A 22,134-nucleotide genomic window follows, 5' to 3' on the forward strand; every position below is an offset into this window, starting at 1 on the left:
CTGCAGAGTCCTTAAAGGAAGTTGCATCAGAGGCAAAAGCTATCTACTACAGCAAACGGCAAAGCAGGCTAGAGGGGAACCACCTAATGTCACATTGATCTATCTGGAGCCAGGTGGTAGAAATCCTGAGAGCAAATAAACAGGGCTGTGGGAGGCAGAAAGCCCAGGCCTTCAACTTTTGGGGCGCGTGAGCCCCACGAACTGCAAAAACACAAGACTCCGGCTTTTCTTGGATGTTCAATCTGTCTCACTCTTATAATAAGAGGGTGGGAGTGGGGGTGGGGGGAAGAAAATTGCTGCCAGTCTCTGTTAGCCAAGAGGCCTCTATGGGCGTTAGGGGTGAGGGAAGGGAGCTAGTCGACCACACAGGGTGGTCTGCACCTCCTCCAAGCAACCATTGGCGCTCAGCTCAATTCCTTGGAGCTGGGCGCGCAGAGAGAGTTCCTCGTGCTGGTGCGCTGCACACGGCTGAGGTTTGTAGCAATTTTGCAGCTGGTGCAAGCTTGCACTCAGCAGAAGCGCAGTGGATGGAGTTGGGGGACAGTGGGCGTGGCCACGCCGCGTAGCGCCCTCTCCCGCCCACGCAATCCTCGGAAGGTTCTGAAAAGTATCCAAAAGTCCTGGGCTAGGCGCGCCAAAAGGGGAAAAAAAGAAAAAAGAAAAAAGAAAAGAGGTACAACCCCCCACCCACTCCCCGAGCTCTTCATTTAGACTACAGGTCCAGCTGCGGTGCACCCGCCTCCTGCGCGCCTTCTAGGCAGCCGGCTGGGTGGATCCGGGAGCGGGAGACGAAGCTCCATGCCGAACGACGACACATTCGGCAAGCCCTCTACCCCGACGGAGGTTCCTCACGCTCCCGGGGCCCCGCCGCAGGGCAAAGCCGGAGGTTACAGCAAAGCTGCCGGGGCGATGGCTGGAGCGGCTGGAGGCTCGGGCGCGGGGGGCAGCGGAGGTGCCTCGGGCTCCGGGCCGTCGGGCCTGGGTTCTGGAAGCAAGAAGTCCCCGAGGCTGCCCAAATGCGCTCGCTGCAGGAACCACGGCTACGCGTCGCCGCTCAAGGGCCACAAGCGCTTCTGCATGTGGCGGGATTGCCAGTGCAAGAAGTGCAGCCTGATTGCGGAGCGACAGCGGGTGATGGCCGCGCAGGTGAGTCCGGGCTCCCGGGGAAGCCTGCAAGATGCGGGGGTGGGGGAGCATCGACGGACGCCGGCTTGGGCGAGCCGCGGTCCAGACGCCGGGGTCGGGGTCGGGGTGGGGGTGGGGCGGCGATGGAGGGTTGCGGGTTCCGTCTGCTTGAATCCCGCGGATTTGCGGCGCGGGGTGGGGTGGGGGTGGGGTTGTTCCGAGCAATGAAGTGGGATTCGGGCTGCACACGTGCACCCTCGCCATCGGTAGACGAGTGGCTCAGTATTTAACTCTGCACGGGGTTCTCTTCATTCTGACCTCGTCTTCCAGCTGAATTTCGGGGTTCGCCACGCACTTGGGCCCCCATAGTCTCCAAGGGCGCTCTGCGAACGGAGTCGCGAGATTCCCTGAATCAGAAAACCCCGGGACCAGGAATGTTTGGGCGTCGGTGGGGGTGTCCCGAGATTCAAACTTTGCTGGCAGACTGGAGGGGTTTGCTCCACTGGGAGAGCTGCCATGATTTTAAACTACTTCCCTAGCTGAAAATTGAGGGGTTCGCTCCTCCGGGAAGAATCTCCATAGCCCCGAACCTCTCGTTACACAGACATTGAGTTGCGGGGATTCAGGCCCTTAGGGTCCCTGGCTTCATGGGCCAGGTTTCACCCAGGTGGCGCGGGAAGGTGCTGCTCCTGGGCCTTTCTGGAAAAGTCCTCGGGATGGGCGGGAGCACAGCGTGTTCGCGCATCAGTTGGCGCACTTTCCGGGTTCGCCCCGCGGACCCGGGCAAGCGTCTCAGCCATTTTGAAAATGCTAGCATTTACAAATTTGTAGTCGCGACCTAAGTTATCGAAGTTCAATTATGCTTAAGTGTTTTTTTTTTTTTTTTTTTAATACAGGTGTAGGGAAGGTGCCAGTTTGAAGACCTGTAGATCGGTCTTTTCCTTTCTTTCATTTTTTTTTTTTTAAGTAGCTTGAACAGCAGGCTAGTAATTTAGCAGCTTGACGGAAATAGTTAAACGTCGGCATCCCAAAGGGTCTTTAGAAGACAATAATATACATTCTTTCCCCCTGAATGATGTTTCATCTTAAGGCAGGCTATTTAAAATCAAGATACCAAAGAAATGTTTGCTAAAGACGAAGTACTTTTGGTTAAGAACATCTTTTGAAAGTGATGTAGATGAGAAAGTTGACTAGGACTCCACAAACGCTTACAGATTATACACCCCTATGGGTGGCACACTTTATAAAATATGTCTAAAATTATATATACTTTGGTTTCACATATTGCGAAAGCTAAAGGAAAAAATAGTTCTCTTTAGTTTCTTAAAAGACATTTTATCTTAATCTGTAATGAATGAGAAGAATATGTTCCACATTATATTGAAAGCATTGCAAGATTATAAAACATAAGGACTTATAAATTATACTTATAGGTAAAAATATTAGGAACACTTAATAGTTGGATTACATATTTAGTGTGAAGAGTACAGATGGAAAGGGTTTCCTCAAATGAATAAAATATATATTCAAATGGGGACATTAATTTTGAATCTCCTTCATTAGGGGGCTGAGTTTGAGGTTAAAAGCTGAATTAAAAACAAAAAGCAATTCAAGATTACAAATCCAGATAATAATGGGTTTTGCTAACTTGCAAATAATTGGAAATAGACATTAAACATAAGTTGAAAATCAATGCTTTTAAAATACCAGGTGCTACCCTCTTCCCTGTTTAAAGAACCATTTCCTAACAAGGTTTTTGAAAAGCTGTGCATTTATGGCATGTCTAAGCTGTACATTTGGGGTATGCCAGGGCATGCAGTTTGTGTCTTGATATACTTCAGTCCTTTGCTGTGGTACCAGTTTCTCCTGGCCAAAGCCATTGCTAGTCTATCTCCAAGGCTCTTGGTTAATGTATACAATGTAAAACCAACAAACCAAACCAAAAAACAAACCTAAGTAAGAGTTAAACGTATTTAGTCTTAACAACTGCTTATTTAAGGTCTCACGGTCAGGGTTAGAGCTTCCTTTATGAGTGAAACCTCCCGATTGGTTAAACTTGGACAGTAGATTTTAACCTTTACTCTTTCCTGGCTCTGGGTCTCTGAGGTATTGGTACTTCACTTGGGAGTGTTAGATCATCAATGGTCAATTTCCAGAGAAAGTCTTTTGGCTTTGTTACATGTCAAAACAAAAGACTTTCTTTTCTTTTGGCCTTTTAGGGGCCTAACCTTTAACAAATGTTATTTAAAAGACAAGTTGAAGAAGGACCATGCAGAGCTTGGTAAAAGCCTGTTGGGTTGTTTCTTTCTTTCTTTTTTTTTTCCCTCCAGTCCTAGGCCACCTTCCTGTCTGAGCCACTCACACTCCAGGGATGCGAGCACCAGATCCCTTCTCTGCTAGAGCCATCCTGCCCTGGGAAAGGACTCTTGAGGGGTTCCTCAGCGGTCCCTCAGGTGTTGTCCTTCCAGATTGCTCTGACCTCCCCCTGGCATTTTCAACCCCTGCTCATCCCATGCTTACAGCTCTGCTAGAAACCTGCTTGTCGCTGCTTGTAGGATGCGTAGATTTTTCATGATGCTTTTCGTTTTCCAGGTAGGGTCTTGACACATAGCGCAGGTTTGGCTTGAACTCTCGATTCTGAACCTTCCAGATGCTGGGATTGTTGACACACTTTTTACCTCTGTTTTAAAGATATTTTGATTGCATTTTCTTCTGTAGGGAATCTAGCACATTTTGTGTTGATGTTGCTTGTTCTCCTAAACAACAATGGCTCCTTTTTCTCCTAAACGATGAGGAACTTGGGTCTAACCTGATGTCACTGTTGGTCTACCCAATATAGTGGCTTTTTTTTTTTTTAACCTGTGTATTGAATGAAGGAGTGAATGGCCTCAAGACCTTTCTTGGTTTTGCATTTACTCCACAGTTTTTCCAGGGTGGCATATTATAGTTACCTAATATCTTAGCGTTTCTATTACTGTGACATAATACCATAACCAAAAAAGCAACTTGGGGAGGGACGAAAGGGCTTATTTGGCTTACACTTCCACATCACTGGTCATTGTTGCAGGAAGCCAGGACTCAAGCAGGCCAGGAACCTGGAAACTGGAGCTGATGCAGAGGCCATGAGGGAGTACTGCTTAGTGGGTTGCTCCCCATGGCTTGCTCAGCAAGCTTTTTAAAAATATAGAACCCAGGACCACCTGCCCAGGGCTAACACCACTCCCTATGGCCTGGGCCCTCCCACATCAGTCACTAATTGAGAAAGTGTTCTATAGGCTTACCTGTAGTCTGATCATACCAAGTCCATTTTCTCAGCTGGGGCTTCCTCCTATCCAGTGACTTCAGCTTGTGTCAGGTTGACGTAAAACTAGCCAGCGCCTCCAGGGAGCCAGGTGAGTGGAGGACAAGGCAGAAACGAGACCTCTCTTCCACGTCGTTTTGCAGAACTCTGCAGGTGAGTGTGCTCTGCTGGAGTGTGACTTGCTGTCTGTGCTTCCAGGTGGCCCTGAGAAGACAGCAGGCCCAGGAAGAAGAACTGGGTATCAGCCACCCAATTCCGCTGCCCAGCGCAGCCGAGCTCCTGGTCAAAAGAGAGAATAATGCCAGCAACCCGTGCCTGATGGCCGAGAACAGCAGCTCTGCCCAGCCCCCACCGGCCAGCACCCCAACCCCCGCTGCCTCAGGTAACCAAGGGGTGTGGGCTCCCATGGGACTCAGCCAAGGAAAGAAAGAGGGTGGTAGGCATGTGAACAGCCTCAGGATTCCCCACAACCCCAGCTCCACGTGAATTTATCAGGAGTTTCCTGAAGGGTTCTGCCTCTGCTGTTTGGCCTTTGGCTGCTTCCCAAGATGCTCAGACCTTCCAGAAGCAGAGCGTAAGCAGCTGTTGATCAGTGTGAAGGATAGGGATCCCAGATGACCTGGGAGATGGGAGATTGTCCATGTACCATCTCTGTCCATGATGGGGGTCCCCTTGGGTGAGAGCTCAGGGTCCCTGTTTCCTGGAATTGGCTCTCTCTTCCTCTTGGAAGGACTACACTTCTTAGCAGAAAGGGTCTGAAGAGGTAAATCCTAGATGTCACATTTGAGTGAGTCCGAGAAGGAATGTAGGGGGCATGTGTGCTGGCATGTGTCGCCCCCCCCCATGTGCTAAGGGTCATTCCTGGGGCCGTATATATGCAAATTCATCTCATTACCCCACCCCCACCCCAGGGTTGGTGTAAGGTAGGGGTAGTAATTCTTTGTAACCTGCTTGACCACTGAAGGAGGAGCTAATTGACTGACCAGATTGGTTGAACTAGGGAAGTCTAACTCAGTCCATCCGCCTCAGAATTCAGGATTCTCAACAAAGCCCAGAGAACCGTGGTGGATGCGAGTACTCACTGTCTGCTGTAGAAGCCTCCAGCCATTGCGGTTTAAAGCTATTCTACTGACATACAGTGAGAAACTCTGGTTCCTCCAGTGCACTAGCCATGGTTTAAGTTCTCAGTTGGCCACATATGGCCCAGGACTACCACAGTAAAAAAAAAAAATTCTGTCCCTCAAATAGTTGATAGTGGGGTGAGGGTAAGAGCGCTTGCTGCTCCTCCGGAGTTCAGTTCCCAGCCAGCTCACCACTGTCTGTTACCCCGGTCCAGAAGATCCAGGGCCCCTTCCTGGTGTCCACGGGCATTTGCGTGCACACACACTAACACACACACACACAAACAGATAATAAAGAGGTTGATGGTATTGGTTCGGAATGCAGGGATACTTAAGAAACCTGCTAATATTCTTCTGAATTTAGGAGTTTCTGGCAATTAAGTAAGTAGTGCCCCATATCTGTGGAGCATGTTTTAAAACCCAGGTAAGTGCTTGAGGCTAAAGAACGTACTAAACACACACACACACACACACACACACACACACACACACACACACACACACACTATGTTTTCCTGTATCTACATTCCTGTGACAAGATTTAGTTTGTAAATTAGTAAGATATTTAATAACAGCCAATAACTAGGGTAATTGTAACAACAAAATAAAATTATTTGCCGGGTGTGGTGGCGCACGCCTTTAATCCCAGCACTCGGGAGGCAGAGGCAGGTGGATTTCTGAGTTCGAGGCCAGCCTGGTCTACAAAGTGAGTTCCAGGATAGCCAGGACTACGCAGAGCCCTGTCTTGAAAAAAAATTATTTATTTCTGCAATTTTCCATTGGACCATCCTTGACCTCAGATACCTGAAACCCCAGCAAGGGAAGCTTTGGGTAGGGGAGCCACTGTGCCTACTGAGAGCCACAGTAGAAACCCAGTGAAACCCCATAAAAGCCAGCCTTGCACTGTACCACCTTAATCAAGCTTTCAGGCATTGCTGTTCTCTGAGCTTGACCAGCGTGGGATGGCATGACTCATTCCCTATGGATGAGTCCGTCCATAGCTGTGCAACCTTAGACAAGCTTTTCAAGCTCGCTGGGCTTCTTGTTTCTACATCTTAAGGAGAGGGTTCCTGGGGTGGGGGGGTGGGGGAGAGGGGGCGGGGCAAGTGTCTTCCTATGAGTCCTGGCTGTTGCATGGAATAAGGTAAGCATGTCTCAAAGAAGCAGGTACGTGTGTCTACGTTTCTGTCACTGTAGTTAGCCAAGAAAAAGGTGCCCATGCTCCCAGTGCATGGTGATGCATGCGACTACATCCCAGTGAATGAAGGAGTGGTAGCTCAGCGATGCATCTGCCCCCTGAGGTACTGGGGCTGCAGTTTAGACTGTGTTCTGACTGGGAGTGTGAGGTGGGGCTTGGCTTCTATTTACACTGCATATCGGTAGGTAGCCTTGCAAAAGACAGCGCCTGGCATCTGATTTCTTTAGGAAGGGTATTGTTTCCCACCAGTCTTGGCACCAATATAAAGAAAAATAGAGGCACACACCTGAACAGCACTCTGTTTTCTTTGGATTTGATGCTCACAGTATGTCCTTATAACAGTTTCCAGACTTGACTCTTCATAGGAACAGAGAAGTTCTGGCAGGTGTGTTCAGGTGGTGGTGGGGTTACAGGATCCCTGCTTTGCCTCCGAAGCTGACAAACCTTCGGGTCCTGGTGGCATTTTGAAGCAGCAAGCAAGGGGAGGGAAAATATTTGGGTTAAGACATGTGAGGTCATTCACTGGGGACCATGTGGGCCAGACCTGCCCTGGAGGCTCTCTCTGCCTGCTTGTCAGCCCAGTCAGGAGCTTCAGTGGCCTCCTTCACAGAACTGACTTTGGGACCATCTGCATTGCGATTGATGACTTCTGGACCAAGTCGGGATATGAGCATCGCATCAGGGCAATGGAGCAGGGCATAGAGTAAAATACTGAATCTAGGAGATAGAGGGGGGAGGGGAGGGGGAGGGGGAGGGGGAGGGAGGGAGGAGAACAAAGAGTCTTGAGGCTTTTAGGCAGCAAATGGAAGCCAACCTCTTAAGCAGCCAGATACTAACAAATAGGTAGCTTACATTGCAGAGACTTTCCTTGAAATACTGTTTAACTCAGGTAAGCAGGTGGCAGATACTGGTCTGGTGAGATGATGTGAATTAAGTGGCTTGCCTGTAAGCCCAATGACCTGAGTCCTAGAACCCATGGGTAAAGACAGCATTGACTCCTCAGTGTTGTCTCCGACCCTCACATGTGAGTAGGAAAAGTTTTAAAGGCTATCTATGGAAGAGTACCAACCACCCAGAGCGCTAGGGAGATGGCACGGTGGGTAAAGTGCTTGCTGGGTAAGCAGGACCTGCGTTGACATCCCCAGCACCCATGGATGAACCCTGTGTGGTAGTGTGTGTTTGCAACCCAAGAGTGGCAGGCAAGGGTCCTTGGGCTCCCTGGTCAGTCATCCTAGCTAAAACAGCAAATTCCAAGTTCAATAAGCCCCTCTCTCAAAACCTGGGGGGCCAGAGAGATGGCTCAGTGGCTAGGGAGTGCTACTCAGTGCTATTCAGAAGATTAGGGTTCCTTTTCCAACAGCCACATGGTGGCTGACCACCCTCTGGAACTAGGAGATCTGATACCGGCTTCTGACCTCTCTGCAGGTACTAGGGACACACATTACATCCCTCCCAGCAAAACACCCAGATACATAAAACACATGGTCCACACACATACAGGCAAAAACAGTTGCAGATGTAAAAGGAATCTTAAGAAAATAGAATGTCAAGAGACAGCAAGAGATGCCTGATAGCCTGTGGCTCAGGCGCTCTCTCTCTCTCTCTCTCTCTCTCTCTCTCTCTCTCAGGTGCTCTCTCTCTCTCTCAGGCGTTCTCTCTCTCTCTCTCTCTCTCTCTCTCTCTCTCTCTGGCTCAGGTGCTCTCTCTCTCTCTCTCTCTGGCTCAGGTGCTCTCTCTCTCTCTCTGGCTCAGGCGCTCTCTCTCTCTCTCTCTCTCTGGCTCAGGTGCTCTCTCTCTCTCTCTCTCTGGCTCAGGCGCTCTCTCTCTCTCTCTCTCTCTCTCTCTCTCTGGCTCAGGTGCTCTCTCTCTCTCTCTCTGGCTCAGGCGCTCTCTCTCTCTCTCTCTCTCTCTCTCTCTCTCTCTCTCACGCGCGCGCGCACACACACACACACACATACACACACTCTCTTTCTCTCTCTCTCTCTCACACACACACTCTCTCTCTCTCACACACACACTCTCTCTCTCTTTTTCACACACACATACACACACACACACACACACACTCTGAAAAATAGAATTTAGTGAAAGATCCTAATTCCTTAAGTCATTCCAGTAAAACTTGCTGCACGTTAAAGCCCTTCTGTGAGTATAATGCTTATGTACAGCCTCTTCACTTAACATAGCTTGGAATTCTTAAAGATTTACTTTGTTTTTAATTCTGTGTACATGGAGGAGGGGCTGGTATGTGCATATGGGTGCAGGTATCTGTGGAGGCCAGAAAGCATCAGGTCTTCCTGGAGGTGGAGTCACCGGCAGTCATGAGCTGCCTGACGTGGGTCTTGAACCCTGGTCCTCTGCCAGAGCAATGTGGGCTCTTAATCACTGAGCTGTCTCTCCAGTCCAGCTTGGAAGTCTTAAGGGCCTAGTGTTTCATTATACAGATGTGGGAGGGCAGAGCTGGAAGTGACTTCGTGAGCATGGTAGGCATGGTCCTAGCATAGTTAACTCCCCCCCCCCCAGTCCCCTCCTTACCAACCTGGCTCCCCAGGGGCCTGGATCTAAACTCCTGCTGTCTCAGTGTTTGCAAGGCCTCTCTCACTTGGTAAAACTAAATGGATTTTTTTTTTGTCCTTGAATCACAGTTATCTCCTTTTGGCTCCTTAAAATGCCAAATGAGAGTGAGAGAGAGAGTGTTGGAGAATTATTGTCGAGACCATTAGCTAGGTTTTAAGGACACTTCAAAGGAAATTGGTTCACCAGGCTAAGCTTCTCCCGAGGCCTCTGTGCAGGACATAACACAGAGGGCACTCTCTGTGGTCCTCAGTCAAGGACTGGCGGAGGCTAACCACAGCTTGGATGAGGTGAAGCTCTGGAAATGCCTGTAAGACCCTTGTTACTTTGGGTGTGGATTTGTGTAAAACTAGCCTTTTGAGTAATGTCCCTACGCATTGTTGGTTCTTAGGCCTGCAGGGTCAGATGTCAGCAGGTAGGGAGAGGACATTTCCTTGGCTTTAAAGGACAGTGACTTAAAATAGCAATGCCACCATGGTTTCTTCCCTTGTGATCTCATCTTTTGAGTTTTACCTTAAGTTGATTTTTTTCTCCTGAAAGTTTTGAGCCAGCATTTCTCTTTTTTCCTTCATCCTCTCTCCTTGGAATATCATTTTCCCCAGGACACCCCCCCCCAGCCCCGTGCAGCGCTTCTCTGGGTCCCTGGATACTGTTTTCCCCTCACCATTCCCAGAGCAGCTCCTGGCCTCTCCTTTACTGCGCAGCTGTCAGATGAAGGGCTGCATTGTGGAGCCCCAGCGGGTTCTGCGTGCATGGCCTTTGTACGGACCTGAATGTTATCTCTCCTGGGCGCTCCCTTCTGGGGCATCCTGGACTTCCATGCACACACACACCCACCCTCCCCCAGATCAAGCACTGCCCTGCTGTCTGCTTCTCTTCTCTGGCAACTCCTGCTTGTGTGGAGCCCAGTGGCTCGAGTTCACTCCCCTCAACCAGTTGGGTCACCTGGGTCTGTGCATGACTGTAGCAGGGCCCTTCTCTTCAGCAGCTGGCATGGAGAGCGCCCAGCAGACCTGGGCTGTCGTAGCTTGGGTATGGAGTGAGCTGCACACATTCCTCCCCCCCACCCCCGCCATTCACCCCCCCCCCCCCCCGGGAGAAGGATGATGATTTTATTTTTGGTTTTTGAGACAGGGTTTCTCTGTGTAGCCTTGGCTATCCTGGAAGTCACCCTGTAGACCAGGCTGGCTTTGAACTCTTCACGTACATCTGTCTCCTGGGAGAGCTGGGGTTAAATGTGTGTGCTGCCACCCCCCACCCCCAAGCTCTGATGATTTAGCAAGCAAAGACAAGGGGTTAGTTCTCCCCTCCCCTCCCCTCCCTTCCCCTCCCCTCCCCTCTCCTCCCCTCTCCCCTCTTCCCCTCCCCTCCCCCTCCCCTTCCCTCCCATCCCCTTCCCTCTCCTCTCCTCTCCCCTCTCCCCTCTTTCCTCTCAGAAAAGTAGACTTTTTCTTAAAATGTAATTTTAGGTTTGCCCAAGATAAAAGAGGGTAGTGTGGAGATTGTCATGTAGCCTCTAGCCCTTAGCAGGTTTAGGCTTCCTCATTATAGCTAAAATCCCCTGTCAAAGTAGTGGGCCTGTTGAACCTGTATCGTGACATCCCCATCACCCAAGAGCCACCATACATGCCACTCACGGTCCCAAACATTCTGTGGATTTCAACAGATGTGTATCCACCATGACATGATTATCCATTTACAGAATGTATTTTCACTATTCTGAACCTTCTCTCTCTGGGGTTAGAAAAACTGAAAATAGCATTTTAGTTGGTTTTGGTGTTGATACGTTTCTCAGTATTTTCATTTTAAATGTAAGGTTTTCAGTTTTGCCAAGCCAAGGATTGAACCTGGGGATTCACACACGTCAGGCACATTAGGCAGATTCTCTTCACTCATCCGTGCTGCCAGACCCAACTGGTTTTTTGTTTGTTTGTTTGTTTTTTGAGACAGGGTTTCTCTGTATAGCCCTGGCTGTCCTGGAACTCACTTTGTAGACCAGGCTGGCCTCGAACTCAGAAATCTGCCTGTCTCTGCCTCCGAGTGCTGGGATTAAAGGCGTGCCACCACGCCCAGCTTCCCAACTGTTTTTGTTTGTTTGTTTGTTTGTTTGCTTTTGTTTTTCTGACTTTGTTGCCTGCTATTGAATCCCCTTTCCCTACCTGGACTGCCTGGTTGGGCCTCAGTGGGAGAGGATGGGCTTAGTCCTGCTAGGACAGATGTCGCAGGGTGGGGTGGTACCCAAGGGATGGGGAGGAGAATGGGAGGAGGTAACCAGGGAAGGGATGTATAAGGGTGGTCTGGGAGGAGAGAGTGGGGCTGTGGTCGGGGTGTAAAGTGAATAAAGAAATTTACTGAAAAAAAACAAAACAAAACCCCCCAAAACAAAAGCACTTTAGTTTTTAATCTACAGTTTTTCAACTTTGCAAGGAAGGAAGCATTTTGTTGAGAAGGCTGTAAGAGCAACTTAAGCAAACTGGATAGAGTGCTTATCTTTAAAGGTTGGGCTGTTTTGTGTAAGACCTGCATTGTAAGAGTTAGGACCACTCTAAGTTGAACAGGGAGGCAGAAATGATGTTAAGTAATTCAAAGCCTTCAGATAAAAACATCCTCACATTTTACTTTCAGAGTGAGAGATTTCCAAACAAACAAAACAACTTAAATGGGAGCTGTTAACAGGTGTGGGGCTGAAAGCAAACACTAGATGGTAGTGGAGGGCTCACTGACCAGTTGCTGTAAACAAGTCTCTGTCCTTTTGTTCAGGGGTTGTCTGCTTATGTGGCAGATCTGACAACTGTATTGTCCTAAGGAAATTCTCTGTGTCATATTTTAGCATATAGAGAGGGTAGCCTATCGTTCAGCCTTTGCCTAGAAAGGATGTTTAAAGTCATGAAAAATGTAAACGCAGAATCTCAGGTCACAAGTAAGTTGATAACAGTATGGAAAGAACACAAGAATTTTAACTAGTTTACAGCTGTCTGTGATGCAAAGCCTAGGGGCGAGGACAGTGTCTGTTCGTTTTATCCTTCTGTGCACAGTCCAGTATCGGGCTTTTATGGGCGATAGTCGGTAACCCTTTTCAGAATGGATCAGTAAGTGGTGGGGAAGTTGTGTTTTAAAATGCCATGAGCTAGCATGAACTCACCCACAGACATCAGGGTAATATAGCTGATTTTCAGTGTGTGCTTCTTAGAGAATTAAAAAAAAATTCTTAAATGGTTGAAAATTTAATCTTGGGTGGGTGAGAGAGTTTAGCACCTGCCCCTGGCCGTGGGGTTACAGACCACGTACAGTGCCACGTTCAGCTTCTCTGAGTGCTGGGGTGTGAGCTCAGATGCTTATATTTCCACAGGGACACTTTACCAATTTCTAGTCTCATTTCTGTAACAGCAGTAAATTACCCTGACAGAAAGTAACTTACGGGAGAAAGGGCTTATTTTAGTTCGTAATTTCAGGTCATAGCCCATCCATGCTGAGTCAGAGCCGCAGCGCTTGAGACAGGTGGCTGCGTCAGAGCCATAGCCAAGGACAGAGAGAAGAAATGGAAAAAAAAAAAAAAAAAGCTGGGCGTGGTGGCGCACGCCTTTAATCCCAGCACTCGGGAGGCAGAGGCAGGTGGATTTCTGAGTTCAAGGCCAGCCTGGTCTACAAAGTGAGTTCCAGGACAGCCAGTGCTATACAGAGAAACCCTGTCTCGAAAAAACCACCCCCCCAAAAAAAGAAAGGAAGAAAGAAAGAAAGAAAGAAAGAAAGAAAGAAATGCACGCATGCTTGTTTGCTTGCACTCACTTTAATTTCTCTGCTCCTTCTCTCACTTCTCCACAGTTCAGACTCAGTTACACAGTTCTACACAGGCTACCCTAGGGAATGGTGTTGCCCACACTGGACTGAGTCTTTCCACATAACTTAAATAAGACACCCTCCCCGGGCTGGTGAGATGGTTCAGTGGGTAAGAGCACCGACTGCTCTTCCAAAGGTACTGAGTTCAAATCCCAGCAACCACATGGTGGCTCACAACCACCCATAATGAGATCTGATGCCCTCTTCTGGTGCATTTGAAGACAGCTACAGTGAACTTACACTAATAAATAAATCTTTGGCCTGAGCAAGTGGGGTTGGCTAGAGCAAGCAGAGGTCCTAAATTCAATTCTCAACAATCACATGAAGGCTCACAACCATCTGTACAACTAAAGTGTGTACTTATATACATAAAAAAAAGACACCCTCCCCACCAAACAGTACTACTGGCCAACTCTTGTAGCCAATCCCTCCTTGAAACTCTCTTCACGGGTGACGATAGGTTTTGTCAAGTTAAAGTAACTATCAACCGAGCTATCTTTCCAGCTCCTCAGGTTAATTTCTTAATAGATTGAGGAAAAAGTCCCATGTGTCATCATTCACTTGTTTAAAGCATAAAATTTTCATAATTTCTAGTAATTTAGCAGGGTGGTGAAATAATCAAACTCTCTAATTAGTGGTTACTCCTTATCTGTCTCATCTATTTCCTACCCCACTTCCTGAGTCTCCACTGATTTATTTTTGTGTTCACAGGTTGGCTTATTTGGGACATTGTATATATTGTCATGATATATAATATAATGTGGACCTTTTGTGTTTTTTTTTCCACTCATGTTTGTTTGATATTTGCAAGGCATATCTATGTTGTAGCATGGATTTATTCTTTGTTTTTGTTTGTGATTTTTGTTTTTTTGAGACAGGGTTTCTCTGGATAGCCCTGGCTGTCCTGGAACTCACTCTGTAGACCAGGCTGGCCTCGAACTCAGAAATCCACCTGCCTCTGCTTCCCAAGTGCTTGGGATTAAAGGCTTGTGCCACCACCGCCCAGCCTTGGATTTATTCTTGTTCCTTTAATTACTGTTTAATTTCACGTTGTGTGGGTATTTATCACATTTTGTTTTGCTGTGTCTCCGTTGATTGACATTTGGACCGCTTACATGTTTTAGCCCTTAAGAGCAACGCTGCTGTGTTTATCAAAGTGTATGAGGTTAAATGTCTGTCTCATTCTCTTGGGTGTATATTGAGGAGTGAGTTCCTACCTCTTATGTTAACTCCCATTTTGAGGGATTGCTAGGCTCTTCCATAAAGGTACACTATTAAATTCCCACCAACAGTGTTGGAAGAGTGCAGAAAATTCAGTCTTTTAAAATAGATATACTGGGTCTGGTTGAATAGACCTACCACTCTGCAGCTGGAGGTTAGAATAAGGGTCTGATTTAAGAAGATCGGGAGTTCTAGGCCAGCCTTGGAACTTAATGAGATCCTGTTTTAATGAGCTTTGGCTGTCTCAGTGGAAGAACATTTACCCAGCATGCACAAGGCCTTGGGTTTGATATTTTTAGTTACATGAAGTAATGAAAAGAATAATAAAACAAAACAAAACAAAAAAAAAAACCGAAGTGCTATGATGTCTTTATTGAGGCACACGTGACAGGTGTTAAAACCCAGTTTGTGTCTCTTTGATGACCTGTGAGTCGGTGAGATGGACAGTCGTCCTTCGTGTTCTCTTTGGAAGAGGTTAGGTCACAGGGACTAAGGATTTATGGATGGCGACGGGAGGCTCTTGGCTCAGGTGGTGTAGTCTGCCTGTTGTGGACTATCAGAGGCTCCCCTGTCACGGCTTTCCCTCAGCTGTTCCGTGTCCCCCAGGGTCCTTAGACCATATAACCCTGTTATCCCTGGCTGACGGCTCCTGCCTTACCGTTTCAGCTTCCTGATTCTCTTTTGGTTTTGTGAATGCCTTTTTGTTACATTTTTATTAACTAACCTTAAAAAAAAACTTTCTTTTATAGCAAACTATACTGAAATGTTTATGTGTATATGTGTGTGTGTGTGTATGTGTGTGTGTGTGTGTGTGTGTGTGTGTGTGTATACACACACATACTATATACTATGCCACTATAATTGCCATGTGCATGTCATGGGGTGACACGTACTCTGGTATGTGTCCGAGACAACTTGCAGGGTTAGGGCTTACCTCCCATCTTTGAGGCAAAGCCTCACGTTTGCCCCTGTGTATGCCAGGTGGGCTGACCCTTCACGCTTCTCTTGACTCTCCTGCCCTCCTCTCCTGCCCTCCTGCGGAACACTGGGATTACATGTGTGGCTACAGTTGCTTTGCATGGGCACCTGAACACAAGTTTTCACACTTTAGCAACAAGGAGTTTACCCACAAGCCATCTCCTATTCCGAGGCCACCACCATGTATCTCCAGGACCTTTGCAGTGGAAACACTGTCCCTCATGAGCTGACTTTTGACTGTGGGTGGCTCCTGTGCCAGCTCTGTTTTCTGTCCATGGAGTAAGACACTTTTAATTCCTTCTAGTATCCATTTTTTTCCTTCCCACTCCTCAATTTTGTCCCACTTCTCTCCCTCTCTTTCTGTCCGTGTCTTTCCCTGTCTCTTCTCTGTGGCTCTGTTCTATCTATATATGTCTCTAGGGTAGCAATGACCTCAGGATCTCTCAGAGAGCACGTCTGTGGGGTCTGGGGGAGGTGAACTAATGCTGTGATAAATGTCACACCTTGGCCAGATGACCTGGACTCTGAGCCTAGGCCTGCAGTCAGTGATGCACAATGCAATGGAGGTTCACTGTCGTGTCTGTGGCCCTCCATGGTACGAGCTCCTATTTCTGGCTCTTAATTTGTTGGACATCATTCTGTGTTTTTTTACAAACCGATGCAAGAGTGTTTCTGCCTCCATCTGAGGTCTCTGCTTGATTTTCACTTGACAAAAAAAAAAAAAATTAAATTCACAGAACGTTTTTGACTCCTTGGTGAAAATGCACACTAATATTGATCTCCATTGCTGGATAAATTACATTTCAAACCAAGTTTACTCTAGTCTCTTAACGTCTGTGGGCCAACTTCATAATTGCTAATCTGGTCTTAGTTTACAACCAGTGAACATGCTTTCCAGACCAAAATGGGTAAGTGACTTTTAAAGTAGACTGTAAATAGCTGGCTTTCTGTCAAAAGAAAATATTGATTCAGTGTTATAGTTATAGCAGATTTTTTTCTGATGTTTATTAGCAGTAAGAACTTTCTGCTCTTGCTTCATGCACCCAGATGTCAGGTCAGGTCCATGTGCATTAACACGTGACTTTGGGATTGATTTTTGCACTTTTTCCCTCGTCTCCTACTTTCCCTTAACTCTGAGCTCAAGGTGTTGTGTGGGAGGGTGGGGTTTCTAAAACACACAGGCTGTGCAGTAAATCAGTGGAGCAGACTGTATTCATGAAGCACCAATTTATTTGCTAAGTGAATTCTCCCCTGCTTATTCTACTATCTGAGCAGATTTCTTCTCTTCTTTGCCCTCTTCCCGTTTCTCCATTTTATCTATTTAATGACTGTTCCTTGGGCAGGCCACATTCTTAGCATGAAACACGTGTCTCTCATTGATGTTATTTTTCCAGGGGTGGAGACATTTGATAGACAGGTACATAACGAAGATATTTCCATTCAAGTGGTGTTAAGAAGGATATAGGTGTGTGGGATGGATGGATGGTTTCCTGGATGTTCCAGATAATGTGGTGCAGGCAAGAGAGCCTCTCAGAGAAAAATAGGTTGGACCCAGAGCTAGTCCTCAGCCCTAATGAGCTGTTCCAGTAGCTACTGTCTGTAGTGGCATGAACGGGGTGACATTAGTGGGCCTCCATTATCCTGGGCTGTGGAGGCCACCGAAGGAGTTGGGGTTTTATTAGACTGCCGTGGAAAGTCACCAGGGTATTGAAGCAGCAAGTGTGTGGCCTGATTAACTTTTCGTCTAAGATCTGTGACGCCGAATGTGGCTATTAGGAGCCACGTGGGACCAGAGGTTCATGGGAGGTCACTGCCCATGCACTGTGGGAGCTGCTGGGATAGCTGGTGGCAGTATTGACAGGAAGCAGGTGTGAGACAGGAGGTCTGTTTTGGAGGTAAGGTTACCTGTCGTTTGGTAGATGTTATAGGCGGCACTCTCTCCAGACAGGGGATGCCACAGCAGCTCTGGGTTAAGCTCTTGCTGGGGCTCTGGCAGGCTGAAAGGTGAACAGTTGCACTCCAGCCTGGCCAGCACAATGAAGGGCTTTTGCCTGATCCTGGCATTGCCTGAGGCAGGAAGATCACAGACTGGAGACCAGCCTGAGTTACATAGGGAGACCCTCACATCTGTTAAAAAGGAGAAATGTTTATCCTGCAGGGGTATGTCAGTGATGAAGAACATGTGCTGTTCCTGCAGAGAATGGGGTTCAGGTGTGCTTTCACATGCATATACCCCCCCATAGTTAATCTTAAAAATGGAAAAAAGTGCACCCCTGCACCCCCACCTCAGTCCTGTGAATATGTTATCTTGACTGCCAAGGGGGATTTGGTAGATGTCTTTAGGCAAAGAGCTTGGGGTAGAGAGGTGGTGCTAGGTTTTCTGGGATCTGATTCCATGACCCCCCCTAAGAGTAGAGGTGATAGGTGTGGCCTTGCAAGATAGGAGAAGCCCCACCCACTACAAGAGAGGCAGGAGGTTTGGAACGTTCCTCAGCTGACTATGTTTAGGTATCACTTGAACTTTTTTCAGTGAACTATCCAGGCCTGTCCTTTCCCTGTCCGTTTCTCATTTGAATCCTCCTCCTAACATACTAGAGTTTCCTACTGGTTATAAAAATTGACCCCATGTGGTAAGAGTTGCAATATCCTAATATCCTCTACTACATGGTATTGTAAACCATGAAAGTGCATTAAGACTGGCCCTGGAAAGGCTGTGGAGAGTGGCGAGGAGAAGAGCCAGACGAGTGTCCTGGAGGGCAAGCAAAGGAGCAGAAGATGCAGCTGCTATTATTATTATTATTTATTTTGAAAGATTTATTTCTGACGTGTGTGTGCGTGTGTGTGTGTGTGTGTGTGTGTGTGTGTGTGTGTGTGTTTGCCTGCCTTGTACGTATGTGTACTGTGTGCATTCGGAGCTTACTGAGGCCAGAAGAAGGGTGTTAAGGTTCTCCGCAAGTAGAGTTACCAATGGTTGTGAACTGCCATGTGGATGCTGGGAGTCAAACCCAGTCCTCCGCCAGAACAGCCAGCGTTCTTAACCACTGAGCCATCTCTCCAGATCACCACTTTCAGGTCTCATTAGGTCGTTTTAGTCCAGCCAGTGAAAATGGCCCAAGACAGGTTACAGCAGTGTGTTCTTTGGGGTTGGTTGGTTGGTGTTTGTTTTCCTACTTCAATGCCTAGTTCAGTTTTAACCACAGCAGACTAAAAGTGTCAGCCAAGGACCAAGTCATTTCACAGCCAGAACATAAGGTTCTCAACCTTCCTAATGCTGCAGCTCTTTAATACAGTTCAATAATACGTGGTGACTCCAGCCGTACATTATTTCATTGGTACTTCATAATCGTAATTTTGCTACTGTTATGAATTGTAATGTAGATCTCTGACACGTGAAGTTTCAGTGCTACTGTTTGGTATGCAGTAAGTTGTGGGGCAGTCATGCTGAGGAATGAGAAGATGCACAGCTCTTTCCTTGGAGCCTTGAGGGTTGGTGTCATACACCCTACCCATTATAAAATTCTTAGAGGCGCCAAGTCACCTTAAATATATCATTGGTCGCCTTTCTTTTTCTGCGGTAATACATACACTGACAGAAGCAACTGAAGGAAGGAAGGCCTTGTTTTGGCTCACAGGATCAGGTTATAATCAATAAGGACAGGTAATATACAACAACAGGGGCTTCAGGCAGGCAGGCAGGCAGTCACATTGCATCCACAGTCAAGAATCAGACCCTGTCAGTGCCGATTCTCATTTCTCAACTCTTTTACTATACAGTCCAGGATCCCTGCATAGGGAATGGTGCAACCCACCGTGGGCATGTCTTCCCATCTCAATTACCCTAATCAGTATAATTCCTCACAGGCTTGCCCAGAGGCAGCCCATCTCCTCGGGGAGAGTCTAGAGCTTTTAGTTGATTAACCTTTGGACGCACAAGCACTTTAAATCTCCCGCAGAGGCTCGCAATGACTATGTAAATGCTGTGTAAGTAGTTGTAATAATGGCCTGGGGTGGAGCTTGGATGCTTGCCTATCATATACAAGTCCTGGGTTCAATCCCAAGTTCTGTAAGAAAGAGTTTTTCTTCAGTGTTGTTTAGGGGACAGTGACAAGAGAATGGCCCTGTACACGTGTAGTCCAGAGGCAACCACACAACAAGTGAGAGAGACCAGAAGCAAGTAACTGGGTGTAGGAGAGATCTAATAATGTGATGAAGCCCAGGACATTAATGACTTCATGTGGACTCAGCATAATTCACGCAGGACATTTTGGAAATTTGGGCAGCTTTAAAAATAACCCACTTCAGTCGAAGTTGATTGGTTCCTCAGTAGCAGATCTCAAGAAAGGGGGTGGGGACTGTGCTGCCTAGACAGATATTAATAGAGACTAACTGGATAATAGAGACACCTTATTCTTACCATGCAGTCACTCACTCGGCTACTTGAAAGTCATAGTGCTGTTTTGCGTTAATGTGAAAGACATGCCGTGATTAGCATTGCAGTACAAGGCCAGGCTCCCCTCTGAGAACAGCATGTGGTAGTGAATGAATGCTTGATCAAAGGCCTTGACGGTGGAATATACTTAGGAGAAGAATTTTGCTGTTATTTTGCTGATTTTTCTATCTGGAGTGGAGGTTCTATCATTGGAAGAATCTTCCATAGGATTCTGAAGGCCTTCTCGCGCCCTGTGGTTGGGAAAGGCTCCATCCTTGGTTTGTGTTCTCATTTCTTCACTTGCAAAGTGAGAAAAATAAGTGCTTCCCGGGTTGGTTAGCATGCTTGGATTTTTCACAAGATACTTAGAACATGACATTTTCATCAAATATGATATAGCTGTGAAAAAAATGATCTTGCAGACTATGATGGAGTATAGAAGCAAGACCTAGAATGTATGTTTCAGATGAGTTCTTGCTGTGAGCAGCCGAATGAGCGTGAGTGAGGTCTACTGTGAAGCCATAAACTGGCTCTTATAAAAATGAGCTGCACAGGGACTGAAGAGATGGCTTCGAGGTAAGGACACTGGCTACTCTTCCATAGGACCCAGGTTCAATTCCCGGCGCCCTCATGATGACTCTCAACCATCTGTAACTGTAGTTCGAAGGTATTTTGTGCCCTCTCTGGCCTCCACAGACCGTTCATGTATGTCGTGCATAGACATACACGCAGGTAAAATGCCCATACATAGAAAATAAAAACTAATTTAAAAAAATCATTAAAAAGCTGCATGGGCAATATCCATTATATTCCTAGATAAAGAGTGTAAGCCCAAGCAGATTCCTCACACCCCGCTGTAAGACAGCACCTTGCTTTTCACCGCTGTGATTTTTCTCTTTTTGTTAACTCCACTGATAATGTGTTAATGGTGTTAGCCATCTTTCATTCTTTCTAAAGGTCTCAAGGAGTGTGGTACAACCACACAGCTCAGGATTCTGAGGTTTAGCGGTTAGCTTCAGCATACCTTCAGGGGGAGCATCTCACTACCTTCTGCCCTTACAGCAGAGATGGAAGGTGCGCACGCGCACGCACATGCACACGCACATTCGCGCGCGCGCGCGCGTGCGCGCACGGACACACACACACACACACACACACACATACACACAGGAGAGTAAGACGCAGGGGCCTCCACACAGGTGTGCTGTGGGCATAGAGAGGAGTCACTGTCAAGCAGAAATGTGGGGGAACTGAGCGGGGCATGTCTCCGTGCTCTCCCCTGGGAAAGGGGCCATTTTCTTGGCAGCCTGGCTGGGAGCTATTTTTGTCCAGTGTTAGGAGTTTTCTTTTTACCACTTCCAAAACTTGGATTTAATTGGAACTGAACAGTGTTAATTTTTCCTTTCCATTAGGGCCAGACAAAGCAAAAGAGGGTCTCCTGGATGCTGTTCAGTGAATGTAGTGGCACTGAATGCTGGAGGTGGCCTGGAGGTAACAAGCAGAAGTAGTGGATAGCACATGTAATGAATGCCTCACTAGCAGGAGCTGACCTTTGCCCAGCATCCTACCCCAGATCCTTCTAGCTTGTAGCGCTCCGGCATCCATGCTCCCTTATCATTTTTGCCTGTGTTATCTTGGAGATAGAATTATGAATTATTGGAGAAAAGGAGTAAAAGGCACATCATAGAAGAGTGAGTGAGTGTGTGTGTGTGTGTGTGTGTGTGTGTGTGTGTGTGTGTGTTGGTTGGGGCTGTTGCCTTTGGGTGTGCCGTCTTCATCATCATGAAGCACCTCGGTTTGTTTTTCTCTAAAAGATGTAGATAAACTACGGCGAATCCAGGAGAAGGGCAACAAAAATGATGTATGACTCGGAGGGATGGAGAATAACAGTCTATAAATATTTGAAAGGTAATATAAAAGAGGGAGAGAGATTATTTACGGCAGTGGAAGGGATTTTGACAGGGAGCAAAAGCTTAGATCCAGGAGCAGGGGGAAATTGAATAGAGCTGGGGCAAAATAAGCAAAAACAACAACAACAACAAAAACACAAAACCTCAAAGCTTAAGAAGTGTGATTAAACACAGAAATGTCGTTCTTGTGCTAGTTTCTGTCACCAGGAAGAAGACGTGCTGTGGAATCGAGGACCCTTGCAGTGTGAATCACATTTCCCTAATTCCATGTACTTCACTCTCGTCTCCTTCAGTGTGTACTTTGTTTAATTTCCAGCTCTGCTGTTTGTTGGGTTTCTGGAGGTGTTTGTTAGCAGTAATTCTGATGTGACCCGCTTTCCTCCCCCCCCCCCCCCCAGTGTCTGCCCCGTGGCAGAGACTGTCTTTGCTGCTTTGTTATT

General features: G+C 47.2%; 1 protein-coding gene across 2 annotated transcripts in view; it reads left to right on the plus strand.

The window, feature by feature from the left end:
• Window positions 1–562: 562 nt before the first annotated feature.
• Window positions 563–22,134, plus strand: part of Dmrt1 (doublesex and mab-3 related transcription factor 1) — a 98,711-nt gene continuing 77,139 nt past the window's right edge. The window contains exons 1-2 of one of the 2 annotated variants that reach the window (XM_030250985.1): window positions 563–1,146; window positions 4,625–4,808. In XM_030250985.1, the coding sequence (XP_030106845.1) occupies window positions 799–1,146; window positions 4,625–4,808 (532 nt within the window). In that variant the 5' untranslated portion in view covers window positions 563–798. The remainder of the gene's footprint in view (window positions 1,147–4,624; window positions 4,809–22,134) is intronic. The other variant, NM_015826.5, reaches the window with a different exon arrangement.

Source organism: Mus musculus, chromosome 19 (assembly GCF_000001635.26).
Source record: "Mus musculus strain C57BL/6J chromosome 19, GRCm38.p6 C57BL/6J".
NCBI lineage: Eukaryota > Metazoa > Chordata > Mammalia > Rodentia > Muridae > Mus > Mus musculus.